This window comes from Solanum lycopersicum, chromosome 12, assembly GCF_036512215.1.
Source record: "Solanum lycopersicum chromosome 12, SLM_r2.1".
Lineage (NCBI taxonomy): Eukaryota > Viridiplantae > Streptophyta > Magnoliopsida > Solanales > Solanaceae > Solanum > Solanum lycopersicum.
This window is the reverse complement of record NC_090811.1, coordinates 67,895,586-67,913,171: the sequence shown is the minus strand read 5'-3', so window position 1 is coordinate 67,913,171 and position 17,586 is coordinate 67,895,586. Positions and strand designations below refer to the sequence as shown.

General features: G+C 32.6%; 4 protein-coding genes and 1 long non-coding RNA gene across 8 annotated transcripts; 2 read left to right on the top strand and 3 right to left on the bottom strand.

The window, feature by feature from the left end:
- Positions 1 to 2,768: 2,768 nt before the first annotated feature.
- LOC101267009 (uncharacterized) lies at positions 2,769 to 4,962 on the top strand. Its single transcript, XM_004252963.5, has 2 exons — positions 2,769 to 3,801; positions 4,439 to 4,962. The coding sequence occupies exons 1-2, from the start codon at positions 3,354 to 3,356 to the stop codon at positions 4,663 to 4,665; spliced, it is 675 nt and encodes a 224-aa protein (XP_004253011.1). The 5' UTR covers positions 2,769 to 3,353; the 3' UTR covers positions 4,666 to 4,962.
- Positions 4,963 to 5,492: 530 nt separating this feature from the next.
- On the bottom strand, positions 5,493 to 6,535 carry LOC109119190 (late embryogenesis abundant protein 29-like). Its single transcript, XM_019211702.3, has 3 exons — positions 6,388 to 6,535; positions 5,809 to 5,904; positions 5,493 to 5,682 (listed from the first exon to the last, which is right to left on the bottom strand). The coding sequence occupies exons 1-3, from the start codon at positions 6,433 to 6,435 to the stop codon at positions 5,596 to 5,598; spliced, it is 231 nt and encodes a 76-aa protein (XP_019067247.1). The 5' UTR covers positions 6,436 to 6,535; the 3' UTR covers positions 5,493 to 5,595.
- Positions 6,536 to 8,804: 2,269 nt separating this feature from the next.
- On the bottom strand, positions 8,805 to 9,219 carry LOC101267595 (small acidic protein 1). The gene has a single exon (XM_004252965.5). The coding sequence runs from the start codon at positions 9,138 to 9,140 to the stop codon at positions 8,946 to 8,948; it is 195 nt and encodes a 64-aa protein (XP_004253013.1). The 5' UTR covers positions 9,141 to 9,219; the 3' UTR covers positions 8,805 to 8,945.
- Positions 9,220 to 9,756: 537 nt separating this feature from the next.
- On the bottom strand, positions 9,757 to 17,209 carry LOC101267880 (carboxyl-terminal-processing peptidase 2, chloroplastic). Of its 3 annotated transcripts, XM_026028515.2 has the most exons (14): positions 16,893 to 17,042; positions 16,650 to 16,689; positions 14,536 to 14,908; positions 14,283 to 14,432; positions 13,610 to 13,692; positions 13,293 to 13,501; positions 12,448 to 12,516; positions 12,051 to 12,169; positions 11,496 to 11,571; positions 11,384 to 11,425; positions 10,851 to 10,959; positions 10,315 to 10,412; positions 10,135 to 10,228; positions 9,757 to 10,047 (listed from the first exon to the last, which is right to left on the bottom strand). In XM_026028515.2, the coding sequence occupies exons 2-14, from the start codon at positions 16,686 to 16,688 to the stop codon at positions 9,922 to 9,924; spliced, it is 1,587 nt and encodes a 528-aa protein (XP_025884300.1). In that variant the 5' UTR covers position 16,689; positions 16,893 to 17,042; the 3' UTR covers positions 9,757 to 9,921. The 3 variants fall into 3 exon arrangements, with proteins under 3 accessions (XP_025884300.1, XP_004253014.1, XP_025884301.1); XM_004252966.5 differs by lacking the exon at positions 16,650 to 16,689 and having other exon boundaries at positions 16,893 to 17,209; XM_026028516.2 differs by lacking the exons at positions 11,384 to 11,425; positions 16,650 to 16,689 and having other exon boundaries at positions 16,893 to 17,188.
- On the top strand, positions 13,698 to 14,420 carry LOC138340552 (uncharacterized). Of its 2 annotated transcripts, XR_011213118.1 has the most exons (3): positions 13,698 to 13,820; positions 13,964 to 14,049; positions 14,181 to 14,317. It is a non-coding gene; the product is annotated as an uncharacterized lncRNA (long non-coding RNA). The 2 variants fall into 2 exon arrangements; XR_011213119.1 differs by lacking the exon at positions 13,698 to 13,820 and having other exon boundaries at positions 13,959 to 14,082; positions 14,181 to 14,420.
- Positions 17,210 to 17,586: the final 377 nt, after the last annotated feature.

Genomic DNA, 17,586 nt, shown 5'->3' with positions numbered 1-17,586 from the left:
ACTAAAATTGCCACTAAAACTAAAAAATTTTGTCAAAACACCTTTTAGCGGCGACTATAATTGCCGCTAAAACTGAAAAATCTTGTCACTAAAAACACCTTTTTAGCAGCGACTATAATTGCCGCTAAAACTAATATTTTTGTCACTAAAAAGCCTTTTAGCAGCGACTATAATTGCCGCTAAAACTAATATTTTTTGTTACTTAAAAATACTTTTAGCGGCGACTATTATTGCCGCTAAAACTAATATTTTTTTGTCATTAAAAATATCAGCGACTATTATTTTCGCTAAAACTATAATCTTGGGAAAAGGGTCTGATATACCCCTCAACTTTGTCATTTGCAGCTAATATACCCTCGTTATAAAAGTGGCTCATATATGTCCTTACTGTTATACAAACCGCTCACATATACCCCTGTCGTTACAAAATAGCTCACATATGCCCTTCATTTAACGGAATTTAAAAAATTAATTTAAATTTATTTTTAATACTTCTAATTTTTTTAAAAAAAATTATTTAAGGGTATATATGATCCTTCTATCAAAGTTCAAGGTATATTTTCATATTTTTTCATACATAAATTATTTTTTGACTTCTTTTATTATAATTATTTGAGTTTCTTATTCTTAATTTATTTATTTTTCTTTCATTCCTTAGTTTAAACAAAAAAAATTAAACTATTTTTTTTGTGTGTATTGTAATTTAATTTCGTATTCGAAGAAAAAATTTGGTCATCTACAATAAATTTTACAAGAATATTAGTGAAACGTAAATAAATTTGATTATCAAAATAATAATTATAAATTTGTCATTGAAATAAAATAAGTCAAAAAAAATATGTCTGACGAGGAATAAATTTACTCATATGGGATTATATTTTTTAGAAAAAAATAATAAAAATTTAGATTATTTTCATTTCCGTTAGAGGAAAAGGGTATATGTGAGTCATTTGCTTACAAGTAGGGGTACATATGAGCCACTTTCATCAAGGGGTATATCAGCTCTAAATGACAAAGTTGAGGGGTATATCAGACCCTTTTTCCTTATAATCTTTTGTCAATAAAAACACTTTTTAGTGGCGACTATTATTGCCACTAAAACAAATATTTTTTTGTCACTAATAATACCTTTTACTATTATTTTCGCTGAAACTATAATTTTGTCAGTAAAAATACCTTTTAGCAGCGACTAATGCCGCTAAAACTAACATTTTTTGTCACTAATACCTTTTAACGGCGAATAATTCATGTAATGAATATTGTTTTAATTTTAATTTTGTAAATCCACTCGTGTCACTTGTAATTTTCGAGGAGCAAAGTACACTACTTTTTTTTTTCAAGTTCAAGGATCATAAAACAAATTTGTACGATTATCTTTAACTTTTTATGCATATTAATCAATATTTTTTAAAAAATATATGTGATCGACTCTGTTTAAACTCAAACTACTGGTATTCTTTGAACAAGAAAGCCAAGTGAAACCATACTGCTAACTTGAATAAATCTTCATATTGTTGGTAAACATCAATTTCATTCTAGTGCACATTTTTCTCATAGTACCTAACTGTTTAAGAATTATTTTTGACAAATATTATTATTATTACTATATATATATAAAACATAGTACTAGTATTTTTTTAATTGTTAGATTGGTAGGCTGCCTAGAATTTTGAAATGCCCTATTATCCTATGTATGACAATAAAGAAAGAAAAAATATTTTTAAATATGGTTTAGTGGTTCAATCTAGTGCATTAGCACTATAAGAATTTATTCTCTAGAATGATCATGATAAGTTTTTTTATATGTCTAGTATGATAATTAGTACTATGAAATTGCCAAGAAAATCATTAATCCTAATTAGTTTCTAGGAAGAATACTTCTAGATTTATCTAAATTTGACACCATATATTAAATGCATATCTAAATTCTACTTTATTATTCGAATCTAATATTTTTATGGCATCGATCTTTCTAAACGTTAATATGTCAAAAAAACACGAAAACATTCTTTCTTGAAAAATACCAAAAGATTATATGGTATAACATGTTAAGCTGATACCAAAAAAAAAATATAAAATCTACATCATCAATTTATATAATTTAAAATCAAATAATATTTATCATAATGTTGAGCAATACCATGCTCAAAAAGGTATATATTTATATATTCAAAAATAAAAAATTATTGTCAAATATGCGCACCATGTTTTCCTCCGTGATTGTAGGCCCAATAATTATTAATATTATTATAATTTATATTTATAAAAAATAATAATTGGCCAAATAGATACAAAAAGAGATCTAAAAATTCAATACCTCACAAAACACACGCTCCTATAAAGGATTTACATGTGATTTTTTTTATTTGTAATATATAAGATCTGATCAATAAATTTAGAATAAATGAAAAAAAAATAATTAATATTTTATTTACGTTGAAATTTGAATTTGAGATCATGTAAATTCTCAATGATAGCTAGATCACGTCCTTGGATACTTATTTTATATGTGATTTTGGAATTTAGTGGATTTATTCTATTCAATGTGTCAATTTTTTCAAAGATATTGACTTTTATTTTTTGTGTAAAGTATGTATCACAATTCACAAGCATCTTTCACAGTTTCCATTAATGAATAATTGAATTAGTGCTATCACTTCACATTTTATTATGTTGGTGGAGCCTCTTTTTCAGGCATTTATGTCTCCTTCCTACACTCCTCTTTTATTGGTCCAATATATATATATATATATATATATATATATAATGGTAAGAACTTTAAAGATCGAGTTCATCTGAATTCAGATCACGAAAGTCACTTTTAGTTACCTATATTATTTTTTAAGTTATTAATTTCGATTTGTTATGAATTGTTATATATTGTTATATTTTCATAATCTAATAGTTTAACAATTTTATATATCAGCGTATATAAATTTAACCATTTTAAAATTAAATAAATAATGATGATTTTCGAGTAAAGCTAAAAGGAAATGAATCATTTTAAAAAAGTAACCCTTTTGATTATATGTAAACGGTTGAATCTTCTTGAAGATCGATCGGAGTGTAAAGGTTCAAAAATTTACTAGTCACAAATATAAAATCTATATATATTTAAATTTTTTATATAAATTTCTGACTCAGCTCGAGAGGTAACTCTATTTTTAGAAACCTCCTAAATGGACCCTTGTACTAAGGCACCCCTTCATTAAAACACACAACAAAACCTGAATATTCAATATTCAATAACTTGCTATATATATACCACATAGTCACCAATATAAATAGTTCCATTATTAGTAGAAGAAGAAAAATAAAAAGGCAAAAGGGAGTTGAAAAAGACTTTTAGCAAAATGGGAAGTCTTCAAACAAAAAATCATAAAAACAATCCAAATGCCAAAATTATTGAAGAGTTGAAGTATAAAGTAAGGTTACTTCAAAAAGAGGTAAGTGAAATAATGTGTATAAGGGAAAATGAGAGTGAAATTTACAATCAAGAAATGATTGTTTTTGCAGTAAAAGAAGAAGAATGGAAGCAAGAAAAGAAGAAACTTAATGAAGAATTAAATGATTTGAAGAAAAAATTGGAAGATTATAAAGAAGATAAAGATAAAGTGGAAAATCAAGAAATGGTAAGTGAAAAATGTGATAATAAAGAGTATCATATGTTGGTGAGAAATTCATTGTTGGAGCAAATTAGAGAAGAGGAAGTTAGAAGAGATGAAGCTATTGAGAAATGGAAAAATCTCTATTTTGTTATTAAAAATGAGCTTGATGAACTTATTCAAAGGACAAATCAAGGTAAATTTAATTATTTATTATTTTTATTATTTTATATGTTTATAGTCCTATTTGGTTTTTACACTTTTTATATGGCAACGTATAATTTGAAATTCGAGTTATTTTGCTACATAACACTTGCTTGGAGGTAGCTCCTAGAAATGCATTCATTCATGTCCTCTCATGTTAATCCCTCAAGTCTCTTTGAGGGTTTAATTGAGTCTCGTTAATCGACAAAATAGTAATATACAAATAGGAGTAAGAAAAATTAGTTTTATTAATATATAAATTGTTGAATCTTATCGACTTAAAGAAGCTTCTAGTGTTGTAAAGGTCACTCCAAAGTTCACACTCTTGAATTTATTGAAGTCTTGTAACCTATAGAGTCTAACTCCCTATCCAATTAGTAAAATTTAATTATATAAACGGAGCTAGAACTCTAGTTACTTTCGGTGGAACTCATTAGTGTTAGCCCAACATTCTATATTTATGTTGAGAAATCCACTTGATATAAATAAATAAGTTATCTAAAATTCAGTACTTACCTTTCTACAATTCGGAACTTATAAACTCGAAATTCTGAATCTGTTTCTGCTCAATTGTACCATGCAAAATGAATTCTATCATTCTTGATGGTGTGTTTAATTTGTTTTCATAGGAGAAAGACTCTGCTGGAGAAAAGAGGAAGTGGAATTATTAGAAGAACTACATATGGAGTTGAAAGCAAAAGAAGAAGTCATTGCACATTTAAAAGAAAAAATTGTTTCAATGGAGAAACAAGAAGTTAAGAGGGAGAGGGAGATTGATATTTTGAGGCAAAGTTTGAAAATTATGAGTTACAACAAAAAGGTTTCTAGCATATCTAAAGTTTTTTACAAAAACTAGAATTTTCTAAGATGTTCTGTATCAGACTCGATCTTGTGTGAACACGAGATACTTTGTGCACCGAACTGATTGTTTATTACAATTTCTACAATGCATTGGAAAGCAAAGATCATAGAAATACCAATATTTGTTTGGTTTCACTAAGGTATAAATGTGTACTCATTTGATATGTACTTCTCATGAGGAACAATGTTACTTGCTAGCCTCATTTAGCAATTTAGTATATATTTTGGTTAATTTATGACCAAAGGAACTGTTTTTTCGTAAAAGTAAATGATTGAGAGGAGTTATGTCTGACTACCTAGTGATTTATAAGTATCTTTTATCATATACTTTTTTATATATTTGTCTCTATCTAATTAACGACATCTATAACGAAGAGAATCAAACTACAAAATTAGACTAGGGACCATGCTCCTCGTTGTTTTTCTAGGGCTACATACTATAATATCATGAAGAATAAGAGTGCCATTACAGCTATAACTAGTGATTTTATAAGCTCCCTCGCTAGATTTTTCTTATATTTTTGTCTTCAACTAATCAAAGACGTCTACGCCATAGAGCATCAAGCTCCACAAAAACATGACTAACGACCATGCTCTAGGTTTTCTTATGTTGTTATCCTATGAACTCAAAAAACCACCATATATTGCGTGTAAAGAGAAAGATAGCAAAACTTTAAATGCTTGTGGAGCCCTAAGCTCAGACATCTCAAACTCTGAAAGTACCCTTCCATCGATATCGAAAGCAAAACTATTTGACTTATTTTTTTCTCTTATTTTTGGTTCATTTTATAAATAATCTTAATGCGCAAACACACACCAACAAAAAATAATTGTGACATGCTTATATGATTAATAATAACATAGTGATAGATAATTCTTATTGGTTACAAATCCTTATATAACATATTAGTGAACAATAATTCTTTTATTTATTATTTTTAGTTCCAATTCCAAATGTGTTCTTCACCCCATCAACTGCATCTTGAGCCATGTGCAACATTTGCTCTCCAGTCTAAAATACAATCAACAAGAAAAATAATTTAATACACCAAAAATATATTTTGATTTTTTTTGTAATCGCGATTTCGAGAGTAGTTTACGCACACTTCGACTATTCAATGATATCTAATAAAATTACCTGGTGAAGAAATCCAGAATTATGTTCCCTTTTTTGATGAGCTGATTCACAAGCTCTTTGAATTGCATCTTCAACTTTGCTAACAGAGTGATTTGCCTACCAAAAATTGCAAGTTTATAAGAGTAGAAGGAAAAAAAAGATAAGGTAAAAATTAGGAATTTACTAAACCATAATTTTTATATAAATTTGTTACGTCCGTTTCATTTTATATGACAGTGATTTGATCAAATGATGAGTTTTAATCATATTTTTTCGTGCATATTAGAAGTATCCTTAGAAGTTTGTGAAATTAAACATGTCGATATGCATCCATGGTTATAAGAGTATATTGTTGAGGGTAAAAACTAAAGTTATATAGATATGGTGTTTACAGTATAACTTCAACAGAACTCAATACCTTCGACTCGAATTGTTACAAATTACAAGCTTAGAACTAGTAAGCTCAAAATGGCTAAAATCTACAAATCATAAATTTTAAATCTTGAATCGACATTTACTTTCAAATACATAAATTGATTATTCTTTTATCATATAAAATGAGATGGAATAAACAATATATTCTAAGATATGATATTTCACCTGAGCTTTGCTATGGAATTTATCAGAATTGCATTGAGCACTTGCCATATTGATTCTTGATATATTATATAAAATTATATATACGTATATATTAAATATATAAAACTCCTTAATTGTTAATGTTTTTGGTATTCAATATATATGAAAACCTTCTGGGCTAATGAGAAGTTTTTATAGAGAGATTCTTTAGTGATTGGTTTTGATAAATTGAAATCCACATTTTGCTGCTATTTTATCCGCCTTTTGTGGCTAATTTTTGTGTGACATTGAGAAAAATATGCTAATCCATACTTGTTTTAGATTTAATCATGTTTTATTTCACTCATTTTTTTGCATCTTTATCTCTTTTTTCTTTTAAGTATTTGTTTTTTTGACAACAACGGAAACCCGCAGCCACTATCCTTTTTGGATGCTCACAGGGTAAAGCCCTGCTCCTATGCAATAGCTCGTAAACCACATAGGAGAGGTAACCCGCACTAGGTAAGCCTGGTGCGACGAACTTGACCTAGAAGGCAAATCCCTTGCTTTCGCTGGCAAGGGATTTTGAACTTGAGACCTCCAACATGGAAGTCCCAAGCTCATACTACTTGGCCAACCCGAAGTATTTGATTCAAAATATATCTAAACATTGAGCGAAATTACTATAATAATCCCAAACTTTGGGTAGACCCTATTACTCCTGCACTATTTAATAATGTATTTTAAAAATATATATAGGTGCCCACGTGAACATCATAAATATTGCATCATTCTAAATAGTAACCTATCCAGTTGGGTACAAATATCAATATCGCCACAAGGTTGTAAATAAATCAAGATATTTGCAAAGGATCATAAACTTTTTTTCTTCTGAGAATGGTAACAAGTACAAAGGATGCTAAGTTCCTAATGTTCAAGTACATACACAAATGATGCCAACAATGTCACTAAAGCTACTATAAGCTCAAGAAGATAGTTAATTCTCCAGTTTTATTTCAGTCCTTTTCACGGACGTGTACTCGGAAGCAACAAAGCGCAGCCACAGAAACATGACACTGGTCATTGGGAACATTCACTCAAGTACTTAACTTCCAATGCTCAAAATATTCCCGAGGGAGCTTCCGATAGCACGCACTCAATGGATTAGTAGATATGCACACAAGCTGGCTAGAACACCACCGTTATGAAAGAACGGATAAAACTTGGGATAGAAAGCAAGAATTTCAATCTTTCAAACAAAACCAAACATGCATTGTTCGCAACTATACATGAACAATCGAAAGACATAACCTATATGAGCATTTTGAAATGCCTGTGTGTTCCTGCAATGCCTATGACATGGATTAACCTTCCAACATTAGGTAATATGCAACATACCGCTATGCCAAAAAACAACCTTCAAGAAAGGCATACAATTTATGCTTCTGGAAAGTACGAACGACATATATTAAACTAAGCCACTATAGATGCGTAACAGAAAAGAGGAACCAAGCCAGCCAGAGTATTGTCCTCTGTATCACATAAACGGTGAAATGACAGAACACAGCAACCTAAACTTAAGTGTCGCATAAGCAATTTGACTCTCTGAGAAAACGACAATACAGAAGACAGCTCAGGTTCCACAAGAAGATAGTGAAATAGAATGAATGGTGTCGCACAGTTTTCTCCAGAAATATCAATTGAAAACCTGAACTGCCAAATCACACATCTGGGTAACCACCATGCAAGAAATATGAGAAGGCCAATAACTAAAGGTCTACACCTAAATCCCAAATTAGCGTCGACTACAATCTACATGAATCAGTCATTCTACCTGTCATGACAAGAGCATTCATCCGATCAGACACAGTCAACCTACATAGCCTTCCTTCTTTATCTGAAATTGGGGCGAACAATGGTTTGCACATGTAAATTTGTCACAGCAATGACAACCAAACCATAAATTTTCCAATAATATCAGCTACAACTCAGTCCCAAGCTAGTTCAAGTCAGCAGTATGAATCCTCATCACCATAAGCGCTTCGTTTGAATCCATATTATTTCATTATTCTAGACTTAAACTACTTATCTAACACTCCAAGTTCCCTAATTGCTCCAACGATATATACTAAGAGTCCCTAGTGATTTTTTATCATTTGCTAGAACTGACTAGATTTCAAATTAGTATAGATGATTGTCTTCCATAGAAAAACCATATTTTTTGGATAGATTTGCTAACAGAGAGACTCGAATCAGCTCTTACATCTAAGAACTTAACAAATGATCAATCAAAAAGAGCAAATTCAGCTCTTAGAAACTACCTATACCTCACAATCAGCTATAAATTCAACATACAACTAACTATTGCTTCATAAACAGAAACTCAGAACACAACGCCCGAAAAGCTTTCAAAATAACACAAAAAAAAAATCGATGTGAATAAGCAAGCTATGATAAAATTTCTAGAGCATCCAAAAAAATTGCTTTATTCCTTCAGAAAATTAAGTACAACGTACCATAGGCAAGAGTAAACCCTAGAAGGGAGAAGAAACAACACATGTAGTTGTTTTTTAGGAAAGGAAGAGTTTTAGTTGATAGATTTAGTTGATATCTGAGTCATCGAAATCATCCTGAAAGAGATTGAAGAAGTCGGAGTCGGCGAGTCGGAGGTGTTCGCCACCACCGAGTGGACCTTCGCCGAACATGTCGATTGTGTCCACGTCATCAACGTCCATCGCCATTGTTGATCCTTGTTCTTCCATGTCTGCTAAATAGTCTACTACCATCGGCTTCATTGTTGATTCTTCTTCTTCTTCTCTCGCTGATGCAATTGGAGAATTGGGATTGTGAAGTGGAAAAATTCAAAATGGAAGGTGCAATAGCCTATTTATATAACCGGAATCGGGTCAAAAATATGGACCCGACCCGGACATCCGAATTATCTGATGGTTCGCACACTACACTCCTCGTTAGTTGCTATGTTTTTTCTATTTTTCTACTTCGATTTAATACACTTTGAGCCGATGAATTTTCGAGAACAAATTCTCTATCTTCACAAAGGATGTTTCGAAAACAGTTTCATGAAGATAGTGGTAATGTTTGTTTACAGTTTACCCTCTCTAAATCTCATTTAGAAAATTTGACTGGATATGTTGTTGATATAATATTTATTTAGTTCAATTAAATTTCGACTATTAATCAAATTAACTTTTGAAAAAAGTAAAACATGACCGGTAAAAAGTAAAGAGTGTTAAGAATTTCCATCTTAATCTCAATTTGATTACCTTCCCATGGAAAAGTCTTACCATTTTGTTGGACGACTCAATCGCTGCGAGAAGTCAACAGGAAGCTTTATATTAAGAAGGCGGCACAGTTGTTCCATTTCCAATAGTTCAAGGGTAAAATAGACACTTTTTAGAGCAAAGAGTTCAACAGTATTAGGAATTGAGTTGTCCCTTTGTTCTTGGTTCTTTGTATGTACAAACATCAGATGCATGTATCTGGTTAAAGAATCAATGGTATCTACAAACAAAATGTTGAAAAAGTAAGGTATTTTCTTCAGATTGCAGGATTGAGTCATTTTGAGAACAACTCGACTCTATCTATGTGGCAAGCAGCAGCAGGATTTTGAAGGCAGTTACAGAAGCTCTCGTCGTCTTTTGGAAATGATGCTGGCAAAGGATGGTCCGGGGTGACACCAACCTAGAAAGACGATACACATCAATAACCATATTTGTTTGTGGCATGTATATATCAGAACGAGAGTGAGGAGATAGAGAGTGTGTGGACCTTGTCTATATCGTTGTGAGCAGGAGTTTCATACCGAGCAACTGTAACAGCCACGCCAGAGCCATCAGATAGCTGGAATACAGACTGGATTTTACTGTATCAGAAGAAGAAACAAGTAAGAATAGCATTCTTCTTTTGCCAGCTAAAGCGTATTTGCATGTAAGTAAATAAAGTTATTACCCCTTGCCATATGTTGGTTCACCAAACAGCTGTGCACGCTTGTTATCTTTCAAAGCACCGGCTAAAATCTCACTTGCACTTGCAGTCCCTTTGTTTACCTGACAAGCATATGCACGTGAGTTTGGCCCGGGGAGAGTTCAGGGATTGGCGGAATCAGTGTGTGAAGTGTGAACTTGAGTGATTGAAAGAGAAACTAGAACAACTTTTGGCAAAGCCAAAGATAAACTTAAAATGCTGAACTGTGACAGAAAGTGAGCCTCTGACTGGAAAGATTTGCAGTGCAAAATACGAAATTCATGTCAAACTCAAATACACCGGAAGAATAGGATCATTATACATCATTAAGCACCAATATTTGATAAATGAGAACTACAGTCCAGCCGCGAGCATCACAAAACAAGAAGATGCGGTGGAATTTAAGTGCACAAGGGGAAAAAACAAAACCAACTCAATTGTCTACCTTCATCACAAAAACCACTTAGCTGAGGTTAGGCTAATCCATGTCAACATAAATGACTAAGTATGAATACACTTACCAGCACAGCTAGGGGCTCTGAAGCAGCTACCACATTGCTCCCATCCGTGTCATAAATATCTCGAACACCACGGCTATCACAAATGTATACAATCACACCTTTATCCAACCTGGTTGGCAGTGAAATCCATTGCATAGCACAGTTTAGTCTTCTTGCATAGCAGTAGCAGTAGCGTCAAAGGGGCAAACATTAGAACGAAAAAGCTAGAGAATAATAATATGCTGAACCAAAGAAAGAAACTTCATTGTATCACTAACAAAGTAATCTCATAATCTCTCTGTTGTGAATCGAAAATATTATTTTGACTAGACTACATTGTATTAAAAGAACTTCTAGTATTTAACAGTATATAGACCTATGTGGCACTCTTATGTAAAAAGAATAAAATAGGGAAAAAAATTTCATTGTCAACACCTACATCGACCCTTGAAAAGATGAGTAATACTTATTGAGAAACTAGCACTCGAGTACATTGGATCATCAGAAGAAAACTAAGCAGACACTTCAAACTGGAAAATCCAAACACAGCTTACCAAATTTTTGCTATCTCAACTCCTTCAGGGAAGAGACCACCACTGCACAAGATCTCAACTTTCAGATCACAATTAAAGACTGTGAAATGAAGACAGGGTGAGAGCTTATCACCTGTTATCCCGAAGGTCCAAGACAAATGCCTTGACATTGTTTTTCCTTAAGGTTTCAATCGCCTCTCTTACAGCACCTATAGGGAGATTTACATGACTACTTAACTGGAATTTATGAAAAAACTACCACGATGTTTAACTCTTCAAACACGTACTGAAATCATCACATTTCTAGAAAATTTTAGTGGAAGCATGCATAAAATGATAGATATAAAGTGTAGCAATATGAAATGCAGGATTCACTTTCCAAATGATTTCATTGTCATTGACAGAAATGCTATATTCAATGATGGCATACTAACAGTGAAAATACCAGTAAGATCAAGAAAATTCTAAACATGAAGTGTGTACAACTTCTGATAACCAAATCAGAGAGTAGAAAAAAGTCTCCGATTTGATGCAATGCATCTGCATAGTGACAAACCACTCCCTAGAAGGAGGAAAAAAGAAGAAGCAAGGCTACTAGTTCAGATAATAGGCGATTTGAGAGTAGTCTGGTTTTCTATTAAGTAGGATAGTGTTTTTAATATTAGAAGTAGTTGATAAGATAGTTTACCAGAAGCGTTCTGGTTGAATGTTGATAGTTTGATGTATCCGATCAGAGGAGCATCATCTCCTCCAGTGGGTAGCTTGCAGATTCTTGATTTTACAGGATTCAGAGAAACTTTTTCCCGTCTGGAAGACAGCACATTATTAGTATTTGTTAAGAATAGGTATCTCTCTAGCTAAGAATATAAAAGAGCATAATCATAAACCAAAAAAAAAAAACATTTACATATGTTTTACTGTAATAACAGCTAAGGAAGAAGGTACGAGCTTAAACTAATTAATAGATGCATTAATAGCAATAGTCATACTTAAAAATAAAAGAAGTATGCAAGAGTCATATATAAAAGTAACAGAAGTATGCAGATCATAGAAAACTTTAGTAGAGTTCAACAAGATGAACACACATTAATGGTAGCTGCCTTCTCTCGGATCCATGAAGTACAGTTAGTTCCACACCACTTCCTTCAGGTCCTCTGTATGTCAACAAAAATAACAATAAATAAAGAGGAAAATATATGCATATAAACTTAAGCTATAGACATAATCGCCAGGGGAAAAACAGACTACCAACCTGTTGATATTGAGATCTTAGAATCAGAAAATATTATGAGATATTGACCTACAGTTACAAACCTATTAGCCACGTGATTCTTGTTTATGAACTCATATGTATGATAGCAGAGTAAAATTACTTCTACTTCAGCGTTCTCTTTTTTCTTTTTGATCAGTCAATGTTTCTCCCTCATTAATTAGAAGTAATACTGTTTCTCCCAGGAATATTTCCAGTTTGATTCAGTATAACGTGAGAAGGATTATGACCTCTGACTTATAGTTCTAGCATGCAGATCCTATCATTAGGTTTGTCAGGTGCAATAGTTATGAGTAAGTAACAACAGCAACATGCCCAGTGTGATCCCACAAGTGGGGCCAAAGAGTATAGAGTGTACACAGACCTTACCCCTACCTTGGGAGGTAGAGAGGTTGCTTCCCATAGACCCTCAGCTCAAAGGAAGGTGTATCAAAGCAGATTGAAAAAGAAATAACGGAAGTGAAGAAATCATGGCAAAATACTATTAAAAAAAAAGCATGGCAATCGTTACAAGTAAATTCAATAATTTTACTGATGTTCAAGCTCTCAGTCGTTGTGCTTCACTTGTCTGGTAAACCCAGAATAAGACTTCATCTCATCAAGAATTTGAACTGTGAAGCATAAAATGAAACTGCACGTCAGGACCAGAAGAAAACTTACTGTAACCGTTCTGCTGCATCATATATACCCATGTTTTCTGTGCTGGTATTGTCAATTTGTAGGATGATATCACCAGATGAGATGCCAGCCCTATTTGCAGGACCTCCTGGAGAAGCTGAGATAACGACCAGTCCAGAGGCCGATTCATTTTTCCCCAATGGATAGCCAATTGACAACCCTACTCCAGTAAGTGCATTTTGAGTTCCCGACTGCCTTCAAAAAACATATGAAGAGATCTGTTTAGGAAGCAAATTTTCAATCAATCGTGGTGGAGTTAACTCACCAGCTAATAAGACAAGAGAAAACAAGAACCATACCCGCAAACTTTTGAACTTTTCAGGCTCCAGAAAACGGGTGAAAGGGTCATTCAGAGTGGCGAGCATCTTTTTTATTGCTGCATCTGGAGACAGTGTAGTGCAATGATTTAACAATATGTATTTAAGGGATGGAAAACTACAGCTGTAGCTGAGACAAGTCATTTCATACTTCCAGACAAGTTTAAAGCTTCAAGGCTGGTTATTGGAATCTGTACGTTTCTATGACTATATATATTGATAAACAGAGTTTCCTGCCACAAATGGCATGGTTCCATAAAATAGATGAGGTTGCTTAAAGCACACATCAATCAAAAATTCAGAACTCAAGATACAAACTATTAGTCCATCATGCAGGTGAGCTTGACCAAAAGGTATATCAACAGACTGATGGGCACAATATAGCATCTTGTCGGCAAAAAGAAAATAGAAAAATGTGCCGGGTACTATTTGCTAACTTGCATCTTGTTATACATGTATGTAAGATTAACTAATACATTTTCCCTTCTATATAGATTGCACACTCTAGTCCTCTACCTACTCGGAATAATGTTTTCTTCTTTTTCAATCAAAGCTTAAACGCAGATGCATAGCAGATCATTTCTTCCCCGAGTATTCTGCAAAACTTCATGCAGATAATCACTAACAGACCATCCAAAAAAAGGGCAAGACTTACATGTTTCCTGCCTTGTGTTCATTGGTTCATTTCGTAGAGCGTCTTCTCGGTACCTAAACCAACTTTGACCATTGAAGGTCTTGTCAATATATGCACGGTCAATTGTTCTCCATGCCTCCAAGAAAAGTAGATTTTCTTCAGTGAGAGCAACTGTAAAATGGGAAGAAAATAGGAATTTCATTACTTATATTTGAATAATTGAGTCTTACAACATGGAAAAGCTTGACATGATCCATCAAACTGACAGACTTACAAGAAGGCGCTTTGACAACAGCAGCATTGACAGCCATAACCAGCATTAGTCCTATGCAGGACCGAACAAATATCTCAGGTACTATACTCTTACAAAGTTCAGAATGCTTTAATGTTTTGCGGAGACTGGATTTGAATTTTCTTGGTATAAAAGCTAAGCCATTTTGTATAACCAGCAAACTTTGCTTATCTATGAATATTTTTCTACACCTCCGGATTGGCTGAGAAAACATTCTGTTTCTGTACATTTGCTCAATGTAGCATGAAGGAGAGCAACTTCCAGAGTTGTCATTGCCACTTCTTTTCAGACACAATATAGGATGATATACTCGAGATTTATTACTTCCGCTGTACAAAGAATTCCATGAAAGCACCTGCAGAATGTTTATTGATTAAGTCTACTTGACTATCTATATCGTGTAAATTTTGCACTTTTGCACCAAAAACACAAAGACAAAGAGAAAGACGAGTAGCTTTTAGTTTGGAGATGCTTTACTTCTTGTTTACAGAACGAACATGTTAATTTTGTTCCTTCTAGATGGTCCACCACATACAAGCAAGAATAATTCCTCATGATCATTTCTTTGCCTTCCAGCTCCTTTAAAATTAACTAAAGGGAAAAGGTTAAATTTTCCCGATTACTATCTAAAATTGAGCAACTTTTGCCTCTATAAACTTTTGGTCTATTTTACCCCCTCCGCTGTGAAGCAGTCTTATTTTTACCCTTGACCCGTACTAATGAAGCTCCAAAGTAAGGTTGATGGATAAATTTGGACATTTTTTCTCAAAAATTTGGACACGTAGAGTCCACCAATTTTACGCTGGAGTTCCATTAACAAAAAGGAAAACTACGTGGTGATTTGTTAACAACAAGAATATGAATGAACCAAAAGTGTGACAGAGGCAACATTGAGTGATTTAAATAGTACAGGGATAAATTTGGACCTTCCCCCTTTAATTAAATCATAATGTTTAAAAGTATATGCTTTTTGGTCTTAAAAGACCAATTATGTACCAGTACTGCAATGAAATAGCATGAATAGAGTGGAAAGGATATAGCGGAACCATGTTGCCTGCACCAACTAGTTTGGGGCTGACTCATATGACTGAACGAAGGAGTCAATTTTTTACCTCTCTGATTCAAGCCTCTCAAATAATGTTCGGATCTTTCAATTTCTACCTTTTCTTTCATTTGACACACTAAATATCGTGAGATTATCATCAAATGAAAAACAATGTAAAGTTTCAATCTTAACTCGAATTACTGGCTCTGTGAAAACTTTAAAATACATAAGTACTTGTTTACTATATAAGTTTAAACAAGGATTTCCATGTTTCACAATTGAGAAAACAGACTGCTTAAATAATGAACTCTTCTAGTTTTAAACTTTTAATCTATACTACACTCTTTCCCTTTCAAGAATTCAAAAATAGTACACACAATTCAGTCATTAAAATTATTTAATCCAGGCCAGCTAGTGCAAATCTTCATTATTCCTCCAGAGTTAGGCAGATGTACAGAAATCACTATATTTTCTCCTGTCCTAAACTTATTTTACACTTCAATACTTTTCTAAGCAAACTAAAACTATCTAAGCTAATTAATATCTTCTTCTACTACTATTCATCTTGAGACAAGGGTTTATCGGAAACAACCTCTCTACCCCTGAGGTAGGGACAAGGTACGGAGCCAAGTAGGATCAAGGGCTTCATCCGAACCCCCTTTTATGGAGAATCATACTGTTTATTACATGGTTAAAATTATCTTTTATATATATAAAGTAGATGGTGAACCCCTTGATGAAAATTGCAACTCCGTCACTAGGTAGGGGTAAAGTCTACGTACACTCTACCCTCCCCATAGACTACACTAGATATGTTCTTGTTGTTGAATTCTACTACCATTCATACTACACAATACCATATTAGTACTATTTCAAACTCCAGTCAAACACCGTCACATAAATTGAACCATCAGGAAACTTATGAAATCAAGAACACCAACTAAAATAACAAATAGTAAATATGAAATATTAGGGAATTTGTCCACTTGAACAAATGGGGTTATTTCAAGAACCATAAAAAAAAACTTCAAAATTTCCAATTTTCACATACCTTAAAAGAAATAATGGGGTTTCTTCTACTACCATTCATACTACACAAAAATCAAATTAGAACTATTTCAATCTCAATTTCCAGTCAAACACAATCACATAAATTGAAACATCGAGAAATTAATGAAATCAAGAACACCAACTAAAACAACAACTAGTAATATGAAATGGAATTTGCCCACTTGACCAAATGGGGTTATTTCAAAAACCATAAAAAACTAAACTTTCCCATTTTTTCACATACCTTAAAAGAAGTAATGGGGTTTCTTCTGATGATGGTGAATGAAGGAGAATTCGAACTTCCCAGTAGAGCTTCCATTGCTAGCTCAGAAATGAAACGAAACGATTTCAGTCGGTAGCCAAATTTCAGCCACAAAAAATTCTTTTCAATTCTGTTTATTATCGTTTTTCTTCTTCTTTTAAAAAGCTTCCGGATGAGTTTTTATTATTATTCGTTTTCTTATTGACTCGAATTCATAATCCGTAATTGAAATTGAGTGGTATTTTATCATTCGAGAAAAGTCGAACACCCAATTTTTCATTTGATATTTTGTGTTGGATATCTATTTAAATTTGAGATAAGGGTTTTGTATCGATTTTAAAAATAATTAATTATCTATTTGAGAATATGTTAAACTGTTAGAATATTAATTTATCGTTTATTGATTATTATTGATTCGATTATCAATTTAATCATTAATATATCCCTAAAAAAATAGTAGAAAGTGTATTAAAGATATACATAAATTTCGATTGAGAAAATATATGTATAACAATTAAAAAAAAAAAAACTCTCCACTCTTTATCTTCCTTTTCTTTTCTTCTTTTTTGATAAAAATCTAATTTGATTATAGAGTTTTTCATGGCTTGTCATCAGAGTACAAATCAAGAAATTAATTTCATTTGGACCTTTGAATATTTATTCAAATATAATAAAT

Excerpts from the sequence above, each read along its gene's own strand:
- LOC101267880 (XM_004252966.5), bottom strand. The coding sequence starts at position 16,967 with ATGGAAGCTCTACTGGGAAGTTCGAATTCTCCTTCATTCACCATCATC. Across the intron at positions 11,426-11,495 it reads TTGGACCTTCGGGATAACAG|TGGTGGTCTCTTCCCTGAAG; the intron begins GTGATAAGCTCT and ends GATCTTGTGCAG. Across the intron at positions 10,413-10,850 it reads CAGAGCCCCTAGCTGTGCTG|GTAAACAAAGGGACTGCAAG; the intron begins GTAAGTGTATTC and ends TATGCTTGTCAG.
- LOC109119190 (XM_019211702.3), bottom strand. The coding sequence starts at position 6,435 with ATGGCAAGTGCTCAATGCAATTCTGATAAATTCCATAGCAAAGCTCAG. Across the intron at positions 5,905-6,387 it reads AATTCCATAGCAAAGCTCAG|GCAAATCACTCTGTTAGCAA; the intron begins GTGAAATATCAT and ends AATTTTTGGTAG. Across the intron at positions 5,683-5,808 it reads ATTCTGGATTTCTTCACCAG|ACTGGAGAGCAAATGTTGCA; the intron begins GTAATTTTATTA and ends ATTGTATTTTAG.
- LOC101267009 (XM_004252963.5), top strand. The coding sequence starts at position 3,354 with ATGGGAAGTCTTCAAACAAAAAATCATAAAAACAATCCAAATGCCAAA. Across the intron at positions 3,802-4,438 it reads TATTCAAAGGACAAATCAAG|GAGAAAGACTCTGCTGGAGA; the intron begins GTAAATTTAATT and ends TTGTTTTCATAG.
- LOC101267595 (XM_004252965.5), bottom strand. The coding sequence starts at position 9,140 with ATGAAGCCGATGGTAGTAGACTATTTAGCAGACATGGAAGAACAAGGA.